This window comes from Macaca nemestrina, chromosome 3 (assembly GCF_043159975.1).
Source record: "Macaca nemestrina isolate mMacNem1 chromosome 3, mMacNem.hap1, whole genome shotgun sequence".
Classification (NCBI taxonomy): domain Eukaryota; kingdom Metazoa; phylum Chordata; class Mammalia; order Primates; family Cercopithecidae; genus Macaca; species Macaca nemestrina.
Window position 1 is genome coordinate 131,487,332 of NC_092127.1, and position 20,258 is coordinate 131,507,589.

General features: G+C 36.8%; 1 protein-coding gene across 1 annotated transcript in view; it reads left to right on the plus strand.

Annotated features, from left to right (window-relative positions):
• Positions 1–20,258, plus strand: part of LOC105463616 (transmembrane protease serine 11E) — a 50,187-nt gene that overhangs the window by 10,283 nt on the left and 19,646 nt on the right. Inside the window, exons 2-8 of the mRNA XM_011710824.2 lie at positions 3,782–3,906; positions 8,855–8,976; positions 11,077–11,144; positions 12,808–12,971; positions 16,068–16,106; positions 17,556–17,733; positions 19,003–19,262. Of these exons, the coding sequence (XP_011709126.1) occupies positions 3,782–3,906; positions 8,855–8,976; positions 11,077–11,144; positions 12,808–12,971; positions 16,068–16,106; positions 17,556–17,733; positions 19,003–19,262 (956 nt within the window). The remainder of the gene's footprint in view (positions 1–3,781; positions 3,907–8,854; positions 8,977–11,076; positions 11,145–12,807; positions 12,972–16,067; positions 16,107–17,555; positions 17,734–19,002; positions 19,263–20,258) is intronic.

The window sequence follows — 20,258 nt, forward strand, 5'->3', positions numbered from 1 at the left end:
GCACATATATACCATGGAAAACTATGCAGCCATAAAATGGATGAGTTCATGTCTTTTTCAGGGACATGGATGAAGCTGGAAACCATCATTCTTAGTAAACTAACACAAGAACAGAAAACCATACACCGCATGTTCTCACTCATAAGTGGGAGTTAAACAATGAGAACACATGGACTCAGGGAGGGAGATATCATACACTGGGGCCTGTCAGTGGGTGGGGGACTAGGGGAGGGATAACATTAGGAGAAATACCTAATATAGACGATGGGTTGATGGGTGCAGCAATCCACCATAGCACGTGCATACCTATGTAACAAACCTGTACGTTCTGCACATGTACCCCAGATCTTAAAGTACAATTTCTTTTTTAAAAAAGACCTACTATTGATGGGTGGTGTTGCTGTGAAGAGGCTTGTTCTGGTAAATTTTTCTTTGAAACACTGAGCCTTGACTTGTCATTTTCCAGTGCTTGCGCATTAGTACCTTTTTCCCCTTGTCTTTTTGCTGTTGCTGCTGCTGCTTTTCCTTTTTAGCACTATTCTAAAAATGACACATTAATAAGTGATAATAATAATGCAGATCTAAACATATTGCTTGTTTTCTGGCAATTTGGGGCTAAAAAAAGCATAAGCATACTTTAACTGCTATATTCACTTGACTTGTCACTAATTATACATGTCCCCAGATTGAAAAGAAAATCATATAAAGAAAGCGATTTTATATTACTAAAGCTATTAGAATTCAATTAGTCTATCTGAAGGTGATTTTACATGAATATGTGCACATAAGTTTTGATAGATGAAAATAATGACTGGACAAATGTTTATGTATGTTCAGGAGGAGGTTAATTATACAAATGTCTGTTGATATGTAAAATAAATTTATTCGTTCACTTTACTATTTTTTTGAGCACATTTTCTTTCACATGTAATTTGGAGGAATTCAGTATTGAATCACTTACTGAGAAAATAAAAAAGTAAGTAAGAAATAGGGTCAATTATATCTCAAAAAAGCTAAACAAATATGGCGAATCAGTTTGAAAAACAATGCTATACAGACTGGGAAAAGAACAAAGTTTCAAATGACAAACATCTTAGTAATGTGGTCATTACCACTATTACTAATAATTAAAATAATGATGATAATGATTATCATCCTTGTTATTTGTACAATGATTTTTCCACTTGGGAGCTCAAAGTACCAAACCGCCTTATCATTTTTATCTCTACCTAGCTCATTAGGTTAGGAGGAGTCTGGACTTATTATCCTTGTTTTTCATATGGAGAAATTAAGACAGATAATTGAATCTGTGGGTACAAGACTATGTAATAAATGAGTTGGTGGCAGGACTCAGAAATATAATCTCTTAATTGTTTATTCAAAGTATTTTTGATGGATTCTCTTTTTTCTTTGTCCCATGTTATCCCTTTTGTTTTCTAGCCACCCAGGAGAGCATGTCACTAAAATAGTCGTGAGTAATGTGGGAAGGTGGGGGTCAGAAAAGGAATCACAGTGGTACCTTGGACACTGCAGTGATGTGAATTCCATGAAAATACATATATAATCTTCCTTATTTTTTTTCATATTTTAAGAATGTCCTATGTCTCTCTCTCTCGCTTTCTTTTAATTCAAAAGTCATAATGTTTGTTCTTAAAAAATCCACCATAAAACAAACAAAACCACGAATTAAAATTAAAGTTTCTCACTTATTTGTTATTCTGCTTCTTACTGAAAAAAAATTGTTGTGTCTTCTGTATATTTTGTTACGCACAGATATATATATATAGTTTTATTATTTAGAAAGACTGAAACATGGAATGCATATTGTTCTATAACTTTTTAAAATTAAAACTTATCATTAACCTTTTTAACGTTAATACATGAAACCTACCTCATCAATAGAATGGCTGCATTGTTTACATTTTTATCTTGATTAAAACTTACTGTAGAACAAATAGAAAGTGTCTAATATTTCACAATTCTACATAGTAATCATGTATTTTGATAATTTCATGTTTTCTACAAGCACAAATTCATATTCTTCATCTGACATGTTTTGATATTAGTTGAGAAACCTCTGCCCGTATTCCCCTCAACAGTTTTGCTTATGTCTGTTATACTCATCTCCTTTTTTCTGCAATAGATGAATAGCAAGCATTCAGGGATGAAGGAATAGGAGTCAGTTTTGGGGGTTTCTTAGGCACAGTTGTACATAAAAAGTAATCTCATTGTGGAGAAGTCTTTTTATATTGCAGTAATTGCCATTCTAGGAACAGATGTTTGGAATTCTACTCAAGGGAAAACTGGAGATGGGAAAGGTTGGGGAGAGTAAGATAAAGCTTCCCTGGTTACAGACCCATGGAAAAATCACAGGAACAAGGCAGGAGAACAAGCAGAGTCCCTGGAGCCTTCCACCACATCTCAGTGCCTTCCCCAGGGACAGTGTTGTGTAGCGATGGTAATACCACTGACTTCTCTGCCAATGCTCTTTATTTTGTGCCCAGCCAGAGCCAGGATGTAATGATGGTGTGACAGGGGCCAACATGATAATATCATCACTTCCTGATCCTATGTCATCAGGAAACAGAGTGTTCTTGATTTCTGTAAACAAAAAGTATTTATTGTGAAATGCTTTGCTGTTTACACATTCATGATCTAATTCTAGGTCCCAAAGCACGTTAGACGCAATGGTTATCCTGCTCCTTACTGATATATGGAGAAATTGAGCTCAGAGTTTAAATGATTTGTCCAAGTCGCAGACCTGTTAATGAAAGGGCTGCACTTAGAATTCTCCTTATTCTGATTCAACACCCAGTACTCCTTCAGGAGAATACCATGTTTTCCTCAAGTCCTCATATAGCAGACAGCGCTCTAGAAAAAAAAAAGTATAGCATACACTGGCATGATAAATACCTCAAGAAATCTAAAAAAACAGTATCATATTCAAACTCCTTAGTCATCTCTGACTTATTATTTCACATTTCTAGCTTTAGAGTTTGCTTACCAAATATTATAACCCAATGGGACAATTTTACCAATCAAACAAAAAATCATGTGGATCAATGTTTTCCAGTTACACGTATTTTTGAAGGCAGAATAAATAGAAGAAGTTGAGGGAATCTCAAGCAAAAAGAATTTCCTGTAGCATCATTAAAGCTTAGAGGTAAATATTAGCTCAAAACCTCAGGTTCTTTAGGAAGGGGCCTCTGGTTGTCTCTTCTAGGTATCCTCAAAGTTTGGTTTGGAAATAGATTGGAAAATTAGAAGCATAGGATTAGCAACTCTATCTGAAACCTGGTATGCTTCAAGCTGTAACACAAATTTAAAAGGATATTTAAGATTCTAAAGTGCTAGAGAAAAGGCTTAAAATATTTTTGTAGCTCCTGCAGTGTCTAACTCTATATCAAGTATGTGGCTGGCTCAACAAGTGATAGCTAACATTTAATATTGCACTTTCTACATGTCAGGCATTGTTACAAGCACTTTATATATAGTACTTCATTTAATTCTCACAATAATCATATGAAATAGGTACTATCATTATCATCTTCCTTTTATGGATGAGAAAAACTGAAGCACAGAAAAGTCAAACTACTTGCCTAACAACAGGAGTCAGAGTCAGGATTGGCCTCAGCAGCCCGGAACCAGGGTGTGCTCTAAACCCAGACAGTACACGACCCTCCAAATGAATGTCCTTTATTCCACAAAAATATCTGTTTTGTCTAAGGAGTGGATGTGTTGCATGCTCTGAAATAATCTATCTATTTACTTTCTTCCTTAGGCCAGATGTGGTGAGGGCTAGGAAAAGAGTTTGTTGGGAGCCCTGGGTTATCGGCCTCGTCATCTTCATATCCTTGATCGTCCTGGCAGTGTGCATTGGACTCACTGTTCATTATGTGAGATACAGTAAGTATAACCTGCCTTGGCATCATGTAATTTACCCCAAATATTTCCTCATATCTTGCTGTTTTGATTTGCCTCAGGCTTATTCATTCATTACTAAGATTCATTTGCATAACCTGTACAAAGGAATCTTTACCTGCTTTGTCTCTTATTTAGTGCTCATAAGTCAAGGAGGATTATGTTTTCTATCTTTGATGTGTGATGCTTTCTGCTGGGAACAGCATGCTCATTTGCATCTTCCTTAATAAGCAATAAGTGAATATTAATCAAGGGAAAACTACAGCATAGCTAGAACCAAGGTCTTGAGTTGTTTGAGGTCATAGGGCAAGCACTTTGATTTAAAATAATTCTGACCGGGTGCAGCGGCTCACGCCTGTAATCCCAGCCCTTTGGGAGGCTGAGGCGAGTGGATCACTTGAAGTCAGGAGTTTGAGGCCAGGCTGGCCAACATGGTGAAACTCTGTCTCTACTAAAAAAAAGGAAAAAAAAAAAAAAAAAACCCAGATGTGATGGTGTACCCCTGTAGTCCCAGCTCCTAGGGGGGCTGAGGCAGGAGAATCACTTGAACCCAGGAGGCGGAGGTTTCAGTGAGCCGAGATCATGCTACTGCACTCCAGCCTTGGCAACAGAGAAAGACTTGGTCTCAAAAAGAAAAAAAAAAAAAAATCCAACTCGTTGAAGTCCTAACATGCCAATAAATCAATGACACAATCTGGAGTCATAAAAAAGTAGGCTCTATTCTATACCAGGAAGTTAGAAAAATAGTCATAGTGATGCATTGTTGAATAAGTGCCTATTTCTGTTATTAAAATCTCATCTTAGGATATATTGTAGGTGATTAAAGAGGATAGGGTATGCTGAGAAAGCTCATTATAAAGAAGTTCACCCTGCGGTTATCAGGTACCTCATTGCTAGATGAACTGTTAGTTGCTATGTTATTAGAAAGGTCTCCAGGGTACTTCAGAACTGTTCTCCAGGAGGTAACAACCCTTCTGAAGTTTCCTCCTACTTTGCTTCGGGTTTTAATTACTTGACTTAACCGTGACCTGTTAGTTTAATACCTCCCTCTGTTACTAGATTATACTTGGATGTTCAAGGCACCGTAACCATAGAAGCTAATCACTTGATTCTAATTTAATTGGGACCTTGTTGAAGTTGCTTTCCAATAACGAGAAAGAGTACTCTGCAATCTGGTTGTCTTCCTCTACTGTCCCTGCAAGTGTAATCTCAATTTCCAAAGCAAGATGGATCATTTCTGGATAGTTTAAAAAAATATTTAAAACAAAGATTTTTTTTTTGGTAGAATTTGCATACAGACAGGTCTTTAAATTTGGAGTGTCTGCATATTATTAATAGATTTTTCTGTAGCATACTTTTTTTTTTTATTTTTTGAGACGGAGTCTTGATCTGTTCCCAGGCTGTAGTGCAGTGGCTTGATCTCGGCTCACTGTAACCCCTGCCTCCTGGGTTCAAGTGATTTTTGTGCCCCAGCCTCCTGAGTACCTGAGATTACAGGCGTGCACCACCACACCCAGCTATTTTTTTCTATTTTTAGCAGAGACAGGGTATCATCATGTTCGTCAGGCTGGTCTTGAACTTCTGACCTCAAATGATCTGCCTGCTTTGGCCTCGCAAAGTGTTGGGATTACAGGCGTAAGCCACTGTGCCAGGCCTGGAGCATACTTGAAATAAAAATGAATTGCTGAAATAACTTTATAGCTCTACAATTCTGCTGAGTATACTGAGTCCCACTTTGTTGTAAGCATCATTATTTGTCCCCATGGATGCCTAGGACTGTTTTACACACTTTTGTGTGTCTAGAATTTATCAGAGTCTTGGCACATGTTAGGTGGATTAAATACTGAATGATAATATCGAATGAATCGTACTTATGATATGTTCCTGGGCCATACTGTGGCTTGTCTGACTTCACAAGGAATTCCTAGTAATACTAGGGGCTAATGACCTCAGTGAGAGAAAATGTCCCTTACTACTTCTCATTTGCCTCTTCCCAAGCCAAGTTTTAGAAGATTCATAAATCTTACTCATATGTATACAGTGAAAACTTGGCAAGAATTTTTTCAGTAACCTGTTTCTGAATCCTGTTGTTTGGATGATCAATTGAGTAATATTGAACACACAGCTTCCACTGCCCACACAGTACACCTGAATAAACAGTGATTGTTGTGATGTGTGTTACTGTCTTCTGTTTGTGACCTGCTTTCTGTTTTGGGGTATAAACTAACAGAGTGGTTTCGGAGAAGCTGACATGCCAAAATAACCAAACCAAACCAAAAAAATCTGTTACAGAAATAGACAGATACAGATAAAGGTAATCATATTTGGAAAAACATCATTTTGGTTCTTATTTCATAAAGCCCAGGACAACATAGGATTCTGTATACAGTTCGTGTCTGGAGCCTTTGGGTGTGCATTTCTGCCCCTGTGTGATTTGGATGTCAGAAGATGAATCTGTTATAAGCCAACACCATTGCAGATTATAGAATCACAAACCTGCTGGAAAAGTACTCATGTTTATCCTTATTTTTAACTTTTCTGTTAATATTCCTAACATGTTTTAGTAACTACTCATACCATATATTTATGGCAGCTGGTAGTATGTTTTAACAGTGGCATGCTTAAGTCTACAGAGTAAAGTAAAATTTTTTTTTTTTTTTGAGACGGAGTCTTGCTCTGTCACCCAGGCTGGAGTGCAGTGGCCGGATCTCAGCTCACTGCAAGCTCCTCCTCCCGGGTTCACGCCATTCTCCTGCCTCAGCCTCCGGAGTAGCTGGGACTACAGGCGCCCGCCACCTCGCCCGGCTAGTTTTTTTCTATTTTTTTAGTAGAGACGGGGTTTCATCGGGTTAGCCAGGATGGTCTCAATCTCCTGACCTCGTGATCCGCCCGTCTCAGCCTCCCAAAGTGCTGGGATTACAGGCGTGAGCCACCGCTCCCGGCCGTAAAGTAAAATGTTGAGCACAGATAATAAGTTGTTAACTTGGTTAAACCATATGCAATTGCCAATATTTGACTATTTTTGACCTGTACTAATGACGATTTTAAATAATTCAATCTAGTAAGTCAAAAAACTACATTTAAGGATATAGAGGGGTCTGTTACCATTCTGTCTAGAACCTTGCTATTTAACATATGATTAGCTACCAGAAGCATCAACATCACTTGGGAGCTTGGTAGAAATGCAAAATCTTGAGTCTAACTTTAGACCTCATGTACCAGAATCAGCATTTTAACACGCTCCCTAGGCGGTTCACTTTTACATTAAAATTTGAAGCAGAATTCTAGAAGAATGGATACAACTCCACATAAAGTTATAGCTAACCATGAGGCAGATGTTTACAAATACAAATGTAATAGAACAGTAGTTTACAGAGATAGTTATGAGTTATTTCCCAGTATTTCAATACATTTGAAACCGTACTTGAAGTTAGGTTTGAAACTTCCATTCAGAGAAAGGGAGGTGAGGAAGGATGGAGGAAGAGTAAAACCTCCCAGGTCCTTCACTTAGGTCTCTAGTACTCTGGCGACTCAACTTTCAGTGTCTTCCACCTGCCATTCATCTCTTTTATTCATCACCAACCCCTCCCCAGCCCTTGTCAGAGTCTGATAGTGCTTCTCTCTCTGTCCCATCAAATCCTCTGGATGGCCAGGGTGTTTTTTTTTGAAATATGCTAGTAGTTTTTTGAATAACTTTTATACAACAAAAGACTTGTCCCGTAGCTTCAATAAGTGACTTTTTTTTTTTTTTTTTTTCTCTAAGAAGCAGCTTGTGAAATAAGTCTGTATTCTGGAAGTTAGTCTTGGCTATGCCCTGCTGGGCTTGGGCAAGTTATTTACATTTCCAAGACTGTAATCTGTTAAATGTGGATAATATTGCCTTTTTGTGGAGTTATTATAAATTAAATGAGATATGTGACTGTACCAGGGACATTGGTGTTCAGTGTTATTTTATTTTTCTTCTGCAGTTTAAGTGAAGAGGGAAAGAATAGGAAGGAAGAGAGAGGAGGAGAGAGACTGTGACTGGATGAGCCACACTCTGCTTTCCTATAGTAACTACATACAACTGTCTTGATCACCTGTGTATTTCTAATGCTTGACACAGTGTCTCTCGCTGAAAAGTGGCTGGCATTAATATTTGTTGAATGAATACATTAATTTTCTGAGGGCTGTGTGCTTTCCTCATGCACTGGAGGGTAGAGGAAAAGTTATGTGACATTAACTTTTCAGCAGGTCAAAAATGTGGGTTGCTTAAATTGGATGCAGAAGGTAGAGACAGTGGCTAAGGAGCAGACAAGCCAACCCCTGTGGTTGGTGGGAAAAACAAACATGCAGTGACAAGGGAGCCGAGTGAAAGTAAATAGTGTCCCTGAAAGATTATGCCAGGTGGCAACTTTAGCTCCCTGAACTTCTATTTACTGAATCCCTTGCATTTTAATTTCTAACCTCATCTTCCTTTTCAGCCAAAATACATTTTCTCACACTAGAGTTCTTATGGACAGAATTGATGTATAGTTGACGGAAGGGAAAAGAAAATCTACATTTGGAATATACAAATACAGTGACCCTTGGGAGGCTTCTGAATCCATCCCTGTTTGCATGCTCAGATGGCATGACTTGCTCTCTCTTGTGGCTTACTGAGGAATGAATAACAGATGAATAATCAGCCCACTCTTCTGATGAGCTACTTGTACAGTACTCCAGGAACACCAGGCATTTCTTACAGCTTTGATACTCTAAATCACATGATGATAAATGTTGTTTTATATCCTGAGATAACTATGAGGCCTGGGGCAGGATGATGATGATGATGATCTGTGCTAAGAGCATTCCTTCCTGTTTCAGTCTTCTAGCAACAACCAAGTGGGGAAATAATGATGCTTTACACCCATCTGATAAAAATTAAGATAGGGTTTTGCTTCTTTCCTTGTAGATCAAAGGAAGACCTACAATTACTATAGCACATTGTCATTTACAACTGACGAACTATATGCTGAGTTCGGCAGAGAGGCTTCTAACAATTTTACAGAAATGAGCCAGAGACTTGAATCAATGGTAAGCAATTTGTCATCCACTTCTGGTGCATTTGCTGTCACTCTTTACCATATTTTTAGCGTCCTAGCTTCTAAAAGATCCGTTCAACTAACAGATCCCTGTGTATTTGCAAAATGAAAAGAGGCCCTAACCCAAGGAATATGAAACAAAACAGACAATACATCACTTAGCACAATATCACTCGCAGGGCTGAACCAAAGAAACTTTAGCCATTCAGTCAGGTCCTTCTTACTTACCTTTCCTTAGCTAGTGCTATACTGTTGATCAGCAGAGTCCAGAGATTCTGGAAATGTTTGAGTGTGGCCTAAAATATATTTGCTGTATCCTACACTTCCTAAAAAGGAGACTCTGAGCAGAAGATTGCCAAGATTGAAACTATTTATGCACATACCTAAACAGTCTTTTAGTTTATAAAAGTATCTAACCTTCAACCAGCTTTTGGTACAAAAATATGTAGTAAATCCACAGATATGCAACTCTACCCAGTTTAAAAAAATATTTAACATTCAACTAGCTTTTGGTACGTAAATCCACAGATATGCAACTCTACCCTTAATGCATCAGTATTCATCTCGAGGGATCAATTAAATACTTAAGAAACTGGAAAAATTAGCATGGGCCAAAAAACAAGGGACTAAGTGGTAACTTCTTATCGTTATCAGATTAATTAAAGAATAATTTAACTTTTTCTGGCAGTCTGTGAGGTAATTCATGGTATAATGTGATGGAAAGAACCCTGAGCTAGGAGCTGGGAGGCACATGTAGCTTCAGTGGCACCCACTAGCTAATGATACATCACTTGACATATCAGTTTATCATTCTGGACAAAATTCCTTATGTGAAAATTAAGGTATTAGGTTAGATAATTTCCAAATTGTCTTCCAGTTCCAATAAACTGAACAAGAATGGAAGTGAGACCCTGGAAACTGCCCAGTAGACAACAGCCTGGGGATTTGGCCAGCTTGCTGAGACAGAGGTTGAATCCTGGTTACATCTGCCCTTGCAAACACCAAATCAGGGAAATATTTGATCAGGCTCTTCTCTAAGGCTAAATACACTTGCAAAATGAAGAAAGTGAAATTGAACTAAAAAGGTCAAGAAGAGATGGCACTATTGCCCTTGTTCTTTGTGCCATTCAAGTACATTTTATTTAAGTAAATAAAATCCAGACAGATTTAAATCTAAAGGAATATACATAGAACTCTTTAATGCCTTCAAAATTAATAATAGTTTTGAAGTTACTTGACAAAAATTAACCCTTCAATAAAAATTTTCTTGTGAATACTGTCATCCTATTCAGAGCTTTGTCTCATAATTCCAAGAACTGTCCTTAGGGAAAACAATTTGAATTAATAAAATGTAAGAAAGAATTAAAAGTCTCATTGCTTCTGTTAATCACCAGCATGTAGTAAGTGTTTACTTACTACATACTATATATACACATACTGGAAACAAGACCCCTTGAAGTGTTTCCTTACATAAACTCCTAATTAAAAAATTAAGTTGCCTAGAATTCTTATTTAGAATAATAACTAACATCTCTACAAAAATAGATTCTTTCACTTTAGTAGAGTAAAACTTAGGCTAAGTATCCCAGTTCACCTGGGTCTTTCTATGAGCATTTGGAGTGCTGAACTGGGTATACATTATGCCAGGATACTTGACAACTTTGTCACTAGGTTTGGGAAGCATTTGACATGGACATGCACTCATTTCTATAATCCAATTATTATGTGGCAGAATTATTTCATTTCCTTTGTCTATGGGCAGTAAAAGTCCTTATCTCCAGGTAAAATTGCTCACTCTTAATTTTCAAGAAACAGGATGCTCATTTTCTTTTGTCTCTTTCTGAGCATTAGTACAGCAGATGTCACTTCTGTCCCCACTGCGGTTCCCTACTCCTATCATTCCTAAGACAGAGTTCAGCTGAAATCACTGAGAATATCGCAGTAGATTCCTCAAGCTTCCTCAAGTTCAGCTCACTGCGAAATGTCAATGCCTTTTGCTCTGTTTTGTTTTTTAATTTTCTAAAAAGCTTTGAATTAATTTGTGGAATTTCATAAAGTTCTTGCTGACATATTTTGAATATTTTTCAAACAGGTGAAAAATGCATTTTATGAATCTCCATTCAGGGAAGAATTTGTCAAGTCTCAGGTTATCAAGTTCAGGTATGTAAATCTGAATTGCCAACTTCTGAATTTAAAGTTGAAGCTGTTAATCTGCTCAGCAATAAATATGTTTTGAAGTGTTAAATATATAATTCAATTCAACAAACATTTGACACTTGTTCTGTGTAAGTCATGGGTTACAAAGTCCCTTATTGATTCCTTAAATCCCAACGTAAGCATTTGCAAGGTGATTGCTGGGGACAGAGGTATAATTGGTGCCTATGCTATAAAACTGTTTTCTGAGAAACTTACTAAGTACAGATAGTGCTAAGTACAGATAGACCTTACACATATCCTTGGTTTAATGGCAAGTAGTGCCCCACGTAAGACAGTGTAGTAGATCAGGTTTGTCTTTAGCTCTTCTTCCTCCTGTTAGTCAATCTTGTTTACCTTCTTCTATTCCATCCCTCTATTCTCAAAATATGTAGCTGAGAAGATCTCATCTGTCAACTAACCATTCATAGATATGTTTAGAACATAATATTAAGGAAAATATTATAAGAATTTTCAATATGATATTACCATAATACAAATTATTATGACAAATAATCCTGACTGAATATAATAAATACTGAAAAGAATCCACTGGTTTTGTTAACTAGGATACTTGGGTTGTTATTTATTTTCCTGTCTTGAAAATAGTGTTACAATTAACATGTATATAGGTCTGTCCTTGCACAAATGCATGAGTGCATTTGAATATTTAATTTCTGGAAGTGGAAATGCTGTGTCAGAGAAGACAGATATTCAAACTTATAATAGATAAAACTGCTATCCAAAAATAAGACTCTAATTTGTATTCCCACTTCCAGTTTATGAGAGTAGTGGTTGATGCAATATATAGTGAAGAGTTAGATTCTTTCAGAAGTGACTATGAAAAGGAGTGGATAAAGTAGCTGGCAGGATGATTCCAAAGTAGTAATTCATACAAATAGTATTAAGACTAATTAATACTCTGTGTTGAAAAGACAGTTACATGAAGTCAGTACAATTTTGTAAAGCATTCTGATATCTTTAGGATTGGGAGTTGTTTAGGATAGCCTGAAGATTGTTTAGGGGAGGTAAGTAGACTTGAGACACAAGAATAAAACCTGAAATTCAAAACCACAGTTGATTTTATATTTAAGACACATTGTATTTGATAATTTTGAATGGTTTTTGAAAGGTGTGTTTTTATATTAATAACCATATACTTAACTAGACTTTTTGAAGGTAAGGGATACCATGAACAGACTAGCTCACTATATGAGAGACTGAATTTGTGGTTCTTCACATACTAAACAGTAGCAATATAGAAGGAAACATTTATGGATTTATGTGTGTATTTCATGTAAGTGATAAAGAAAAAAGCAGACTGAGATATTACCCTTCTTTCTTTTTCTTTTCTTTTTTCTTTTCTCTTTTCTTTTCTTTCTCTCTCTCTCCCCTTCCTCCCTTCCCTTCCCTTTGCTTCTCCTTCCTTCCTTCCTTCCTTCCTTCCTTCCTTCCTTCCTTCCTTCCTTCCTTCCTTCCTTCCTTCCTTCCTTCTTTCCTTCCTTCCTTTTCTTTCTTTCCTCCCTCCCTCCTTTCCTCACTTCCTCCCTCTCTCCCTCCCTCCCTTCCTGCCTTTCTTTCTTCCTTTCTTTTTTTTCTTTCTTTCATTTTCTTCTTTTTTGGCCCACAGTCAACAGAAACATGGAGTGTTGGCTCATATGCTGTTGATTTGTAGATTTCACTCTACTGAGGATCCTGAAACTATAAATAAAATTGTTCAACGTGTTTTACATGAAAAGCTGCAAGATGCTGTAGGACCCCCTAAAGTAGATCCTCAGTCAGTTAATATTAAAAGTAAGTTAATTTCTCTTATTTTTCTTTCATAGAACAGTTTCATTTTAGGTTTGATCTTGGCATTCATTAAAAAATTTTTTTTGGTATCCTTTAATTCTGGGGTCTTGCCACCAACAGTATATTTCTTTGGAACTAAATTGGTCCTAATGAAGTATTTTAATTTTTGAAACTGCCCTAAACTTAGGCCTCCCATGCAAGCTTTTTATTAACTCCTGAGCAGTTTTCTTTATATTACACTTTATACTTTGGCTATAGAATCCAATTATAAGTGAAGAAAATGGCTTTGTATCTTCTTCTTCTTTTTCTTGTTGCTTTCATTGTATGTTCTGAGGGTATGGTATATGGAAAGGTTCATGCCATTTACACATTTGTTTTCAAATGTCATTAATATACCTTGCTGTACTTTCTTCCCTTAAACTTTTCACCAATGAAACATTTATAATAAACTTATTTTTGGTATGTTTACACCTATAAACGAAAAATTTAGGTAGATTTTTGTTGTTCTTGTTGTTATTGCTTGTAGGGCCACATGGGACAAAACAAATGATGATAGGTCCTCACATTTACAAAATAAGAAATATGAGATCCTCAGTGGAAATTAAGGTCTGGTTAAGGGCTGAGTCATATGTTATAGAACAATGCAGGTCTATAGAAATACTATGTGGGCACAAGTATAATGTTACATTTTCTAGAAGTTACATTAAAAACAAAAATAAGCATGTAAAATTAATTTTCAATAATTTGTATATTCAACCCAATATGTCCAAAGTATTGTCATTTAAACAAATAATGTAAAAATTATTCATCAAATATTTAATTTTTTTTGTAGTAAGGATCTGAAATCTAGTAACATTTTATATAGCTAGTACATTTCAATTTAGACTAGCCATACTGCAAGAACTCATTGGCCACATGTGGCTAGTGGATACAGTAGTGGATATGGCAGCACTGGGAACTAGAGAATAGGGGACAAGTAGAGAGAATGAATACAAACTGCTAATATAAAATCTGATAGATCTGAGTAGACGCCTAAATTGATGGCCAGCCAACCCACTTGCTTAGGAAGGAGGCTTCAGTAGTCAGGGACAGATACATAATTTATGCACCCTAGCACAAAATGAAAATGCTAGATCTGTTTTCAAAAAGCAACAAAAAAGTGCTGTTAAAAGTACAAAGATATAAGAGTTTTCTTTCTTCCCTAGTGTCTCTCTCAACTTTTCATGGTGTTTTCATTTGCTGATTATTGTCATTCTAAGAGAAAAAAATTAAATTTGTAGATTACTAATATGAGTTTAATTGTTTATATCGTGAAATATTAATTTAACTGCATATATAAGTACATTTAACTTGTATTTCAAATCATGGAAATTATGCAACTATATTGCATAGCTTATACATACATGTTTATCATTTTTGTCATCAATGGAAATAGTACAAAAGGTTAATGACTCTTCTTATTTTCCTGGTTAGTATGAGCAAATTCTACCAACACTCTCTACCTTCAGCTTACTGAAGAGTGAGGAAGGACTAGAAGGAAAAGGAGATCTGGGTTTCCCTATCTTTCTCTTTCTAAGTTGTAGTTTTCAGCAAAAGCTGTTGGCTAATACACAGAAGTAACAGAAGCAAGAAGGGATATGACAGGCTCTGTTGTTCATCTGTGTTTATATTAGAATGCTATTGTCTTTTCTCTGGGTTTTAAGCAAGTTTTGGTTCAAACAGAAAACATGGCCTCCAAGGCATGTCAGTGCACCTCCACTTACTTAATGGAAGGAATAGCACACTTACCTTGTACTTGCTTTGAGTCTTGCTGAACCCCTGTGCATTGTGGGTTCACTAGAATTCTGATTTCATAGGGAATTGTGAATGATATATGCAAATGAAGTGGGAAGAAACCATGGACACACTTATTGCACATATCTTGTCTGCCAACACTATGATCTATTATCCTATTGAACTTCATTTTCAAAACACAAGTTACAAGATAAAATTATTAAGAATGTCAAGTGAGCAACAGCAGAGCATTGTACCAAGCACAAAGCCATTGTGAATATGAGACCCAGTGCAGATGTATAAGTCACACATGAAGCCAGCCTTGTCAGTACTGTCAATACACAAAGCTTGAAATTTTCGTAGGAAGAGCTTGAGATAGAGAATAAGTTATTTGAAACAAAGAGATCAGAGGTGGTCCTTTTAATATTAACTGAGACTAAATTGTAAATTCTTCCTTATTTTTGCCATTTTCCCCACAAGTAGCCAGAATAAATAAAGTCAGAAAGAAGGTTTTCTAGAATATAGATTTCCACTTCATTCATACTATTAAATACTAAAGAAAACAAAAACACTAATATTTTCGTATTTAGAGCATCCATCTTTCCATGTACAAAGAATAGTTTTGGTCATTAGAACTCTGCTGAGTAAGGAAGTTTGAGCTTAGAGTTTTATACATCTATTGGCTAGGTTAGTGTTTGCATAGGGTTTGAGACTGACTAGTGAGAAGTCAGCAAGCTAAGAAGTCATTGGCTGGAGCTAAATGACAATTTGAGGGCAGACTGTCTTTTCAAATTTGACTTCAAAAGGGGTAACATTGTTTTTAACTGTGAGTGAGTGCACATTTATGGAGATGCTATCAGGTGTGTTATACAAGTGGGACTATGCTCATGAGCTTAATGATATAATCTGAAATAACGGTTAATAAATGTATTATTACATTTGGGGAATCAATACTATGGTTTAGAGCAGTGTTTCCCATGGAGGGGTTGTGGACTCCCTGCATCTTATTTACTGGTATAAAATCCAAATTCTTGGGCTTCAATACAAACTACTGAATTAGAGTTACTGGGAAGGGGAAGAGGAGTTTACATTATAAATATGCTCCCTATGTGACTCTTACCCACATTAACATTTAACACACCATTCACATTCTCTGCAATGTGACGATCATACTATGTCTATGACAAACTATGTCGCTTTCTTTATAATCCAGAAATACTGTTTTATAATAAAATTAAGCAGCCTTTTAGTATTTAAAATACTCAGAGGCATAGTGTAATTCTGATGTGCTGACCCTATTCTATTTACTGTTTCTATGTGTTTCAGAAATCAACAAGACAGAAATAGACAACTATCTGAACCATTGTAAGTTTCATATATTTATTAACATAGCATTACCTGAAGGTAAAAAGCTAACACTATATAGGTCATTTAGGTTTACTTAGTGTTGATATCATGGGACAGAACAGATAAAGTTTGATTAATTTGTGTACAGTTCATTGTGCTTTATCATATCTCGGAGACACATTTTATTAGTAAAGAATAGCAAAATTGAGATAACTTTGGAGTGGATGTATGGGTGCCTGGGGCAGATGTGTAGTGGAAGTGAGTTGTACATCTGTTAAAGAAGAGGCAAGAAATGTTTACTTATCACTGTTCTGTTTGTAGATATCTATAAGATAAAACAAATCTATACATTGTGTTTTTCAGCTAGAGTCAGAAACTTATTATCACTATATCCTAGATAAAATCTTCTTGATGTTATTAATCCTATGTCATGGAAAGTGCAGGAAATTATGGGGTATATTTTAATAAAATTACTTTAGACACATAGATAATATCTTCACCTATATTTTAAAAGTGCTGACTCTAGGCCCAGCACTTTTCTTCTCCTGTAGCCAAGTACCCCACCGTGATTTACAGTATACATTCAATAGTTATGGGGTTGTTGCACATTACATTTCTCTTAAAAGGTGGAAGAATATATGCTACTCACCAGCTCATATAGTTGATTAATTTCTAAAATTAACTAAATACAAAACCAAAAGATAATCTCATTACCTAAATAGCATATACTCTCGCCACCAATATTTATTGGGAACATACCATGTGCTAGCACTATGTTAGACAACAGGGATACAAAATGGATAAGATATAATCTCTACCTAAAGCACCTCATACTCTAATGGGACTAGATGCATGAGGCTAATTCATGAACACATCATTCTTAAACAACACTTCTCAACCAAGGGAAATATTGTTGGCCAAGCTATCATGCCCCACCCACTGTGGCATTTTTGTCATGAATATAGGGGGAGGGTTACTGGCATCTAGTATATATAGGCCAAGATCTTATGATGCACAGGGCAGCCCCCTACAACAAAGAATTAAACAGTTCAATATGTTAGTGGTGCCAAGGTTGAAGAACCCTGTCATAAACAATGTCAATATGTATACATACACATAAGCACACATAGAGAGGGTATCTGTTATACACATAAACACACACACAGAGTGTGTCTGTTACTATTATTATTTTGGAAGCACCAAGAAAGTAATAACTAATCCAGATTGGAGACAGGGTAGTTAGAGAAAGCATCCTAGAGAGGTAACAACTGCTTTAAATTTTACAAAATGAACAGGAGTTAGCTGAATAAAACATTACAGTTTACAGAAAGGTAAGAACATGAGAAAATATTTGATACTATTGGAGCACAAAGTAGAAGAAATTTGGAACACAGTAACACAATTTGATGCTTAAAACAATTGCTAATTAATGCACCCACCAATGCACCCACCCTCTCTCTTTTGCAGGCTGTGGAACACGAAGAAGTAAATCTCTAGGTCAGAGTCTCAGGATCGTTGGTGGAACAGAAGTAGAAGAGGGTGAATGGCCCTGGCAAGCTAGCCTGCAGTGGGATGGGAGCCATCGCTGTGGAGCAACCTTAATTAATGCCACATGGCTTGTGAGTGCTGCTCACTGTTTTACAACGTAAGTTTCGAAACTTGAGGATGATTGGGAGTGAACAAAGTGCACTGGGTTTTGGCAAGAAAATATCTCATGAATTTTGGGAGATTTAAGTTTATCATAAATTAAAAATAATGCATATATCACAAAAGACTGGAATATTTGTAAACATTAGTAAGAGGTTTTAAAGTCTGGAAATGGAAATGGAGTCAAAGTATATGTAAATAAATAATCTTTTGATAAATACACAATCATTTCTCAAAGAAAGCAGGAATTTTAAAATCATTTTTGAACTTTGAATTTGCTGTCAGACAGGAGTGCTTTATCTCTCTGCTGAGTATCTCAATCAGAGATGGAGTCTGGATAGGTTGTAGGTTGGATCCTACGGTGGAAATTTCACATGGTAAGAAAAAGAATTAAATATGAAGAATTATATAACGAAGATATGAAGAATTTGGAAGTAGCAAGTTGTACAAACGAATAGATTGACTTATTATATTGCAAAAAATGGAGGACCCTTCAATCTATTGTCAAAATGTCTATAGTATATAAAATAGTAATACTTTGTTAAATTATTGTGTGGACTTTTTGGTTATCAGAGAAATGTGTATATTTCTGGGTGGGGTACATGAGGCACATAGAATATATTAATTTTTCTAATTCTGTACAGGGTACTTTCCATAGGTCCCTTGGAGTCATTAATATTCAGAAATATCAAAAAGCCCTAGCATTTGGAGTGGATGACTTGGCATATGGAGTGGCATGTATATAATAGGAAATGGTGGCTTTTTCACCTGGTCAGACCCCTGAGCCTTATTCTCAAATTGGAAAGAGTTCTGTATATCAAAACTATAAAAAGAGGCCGGGCGCGGTGGCTCAAGCCTGTAATCCCAGCACTTTGGGAGGCCGAGATGGGCGGATCACGAGGTCAGGAGTTCGAGACCATCCTGGCTAACACGGTGAAACCCCGTCTCTACTAAAAAATACAAAAAACTAGCCGGGCGAGGTGGCGGGCGCCTGTAGTCCCGGCTACTCGGGAGGCTGAGGCAGGAGAATGGCGTAAAAACCCGGGAGGCAGAGCTTGCAGTGAGCTGAGATCCGGCCACTGCACTCCAGCCTGGGCGACACAGCGAGACTCCGTCTCAAAAAAAAAAAAAAAAAAAAAAAAAAAAAAAAAAAAAAAAACTATAAAAAGAAAAAAAAATCTACACCTGTAGACTAAATTATTCAATATAAATTATTAGACTGGTAGCATGGTAAAAGGAAATTTATTCTTCATTTTCTTCTTCCCAGATATAAGAACCCTGCCAGATGGACTGCTTCCTTTGGAGTAACAATAACACCTTCGAAAATGAAACGTGGTCTCCGGAGAATAATTGTCCATGAAAAATACAAATACCCATCACATGACTATGATATTTCACTTGCAGAGCTTTCTAGCCCTGTTCCCTACACAAATGCAGTACATAGAGTTTGTCTCCCTGATGCATCCTATGAGTTTCACCCAGGTGATGTGATGTTTGTGACAGGATTTGGAGCACTGAAAAATGATGGTGAGCATCTGAAGAGAAACTCAAATCAAAGTTATATTGGTATTTTATGGCATTTAAAGAATGAAATGCTATTATGCCAAAATATGTTAATTGTGTGGTCATATGACCTGGACCAAGGCAGGCCCTAAAAGTGAAGTAAATAACTTGGAAGACACACACAAATTCCTTCCTGCCTAAGTTAATATCAAGTAAATTGCTACTACTATATGATACAGTCATAGTACTGCTAAGATGTCTGAAAAAGCAAATATGTCTCCTAGCCATGAACTTTTCTTTAGCGAATTAACCACTTTAGAGATTAGCAATCAATAATATACCCAATTCTGAAGATTGGAGAATCATAAAGCCACCATTGTCCCCTACTGAAATTTCCTTCTAATCTTAACAATGGAGTGGACATTATTTAGATAACTTGTGGTTCTTTCCTAGGCACCCAACTTTTTACTGAAAGTAGTTAGGAACAAATTATCTTCCCAAATATTACTGTTCTAAACATGTGTATTCTAAGATTCTGTATCACTATCTTTTCTTTTTTTTTTGAGACAGAGTCTCATTGTTGTCATCCAGGCTGAAGTGCAATGGTGTGATCTTGGCTCACTGCAACCTCTGCCTCCCAAGTTCAAGTGATTCTTCTGCCTCAGCCTCCTGAATGGTTGGGACTACAGGCGCCCGGCTAATTTTTGTATTTTTAGTAGAGACAGGGTTTCACCATGTTGGCCAGGCTGGTCTCAAACTTTGAGCTCAGGTGATCCACCCTCCTCGGCCTCCGAAAGTGCTGGGATTACAGGCATAAGCCACCGCTCCTGGTACCCCCCTTTTTTTTTTGGGACGGGGTTTCTCTCTGTCCCCTAGGCTGGAGTTCAGTGGTGCGATCTTGGCTCACAGCAACCTCTGCCTCTCAGGTTCGAGAGATTCACCTGCTCAGCCTCCTGAGTAGCTGGGATTACAGGTGCATGCCACCACAGCCCGACTGATTTTTGTATTTTTAGTAGAGAT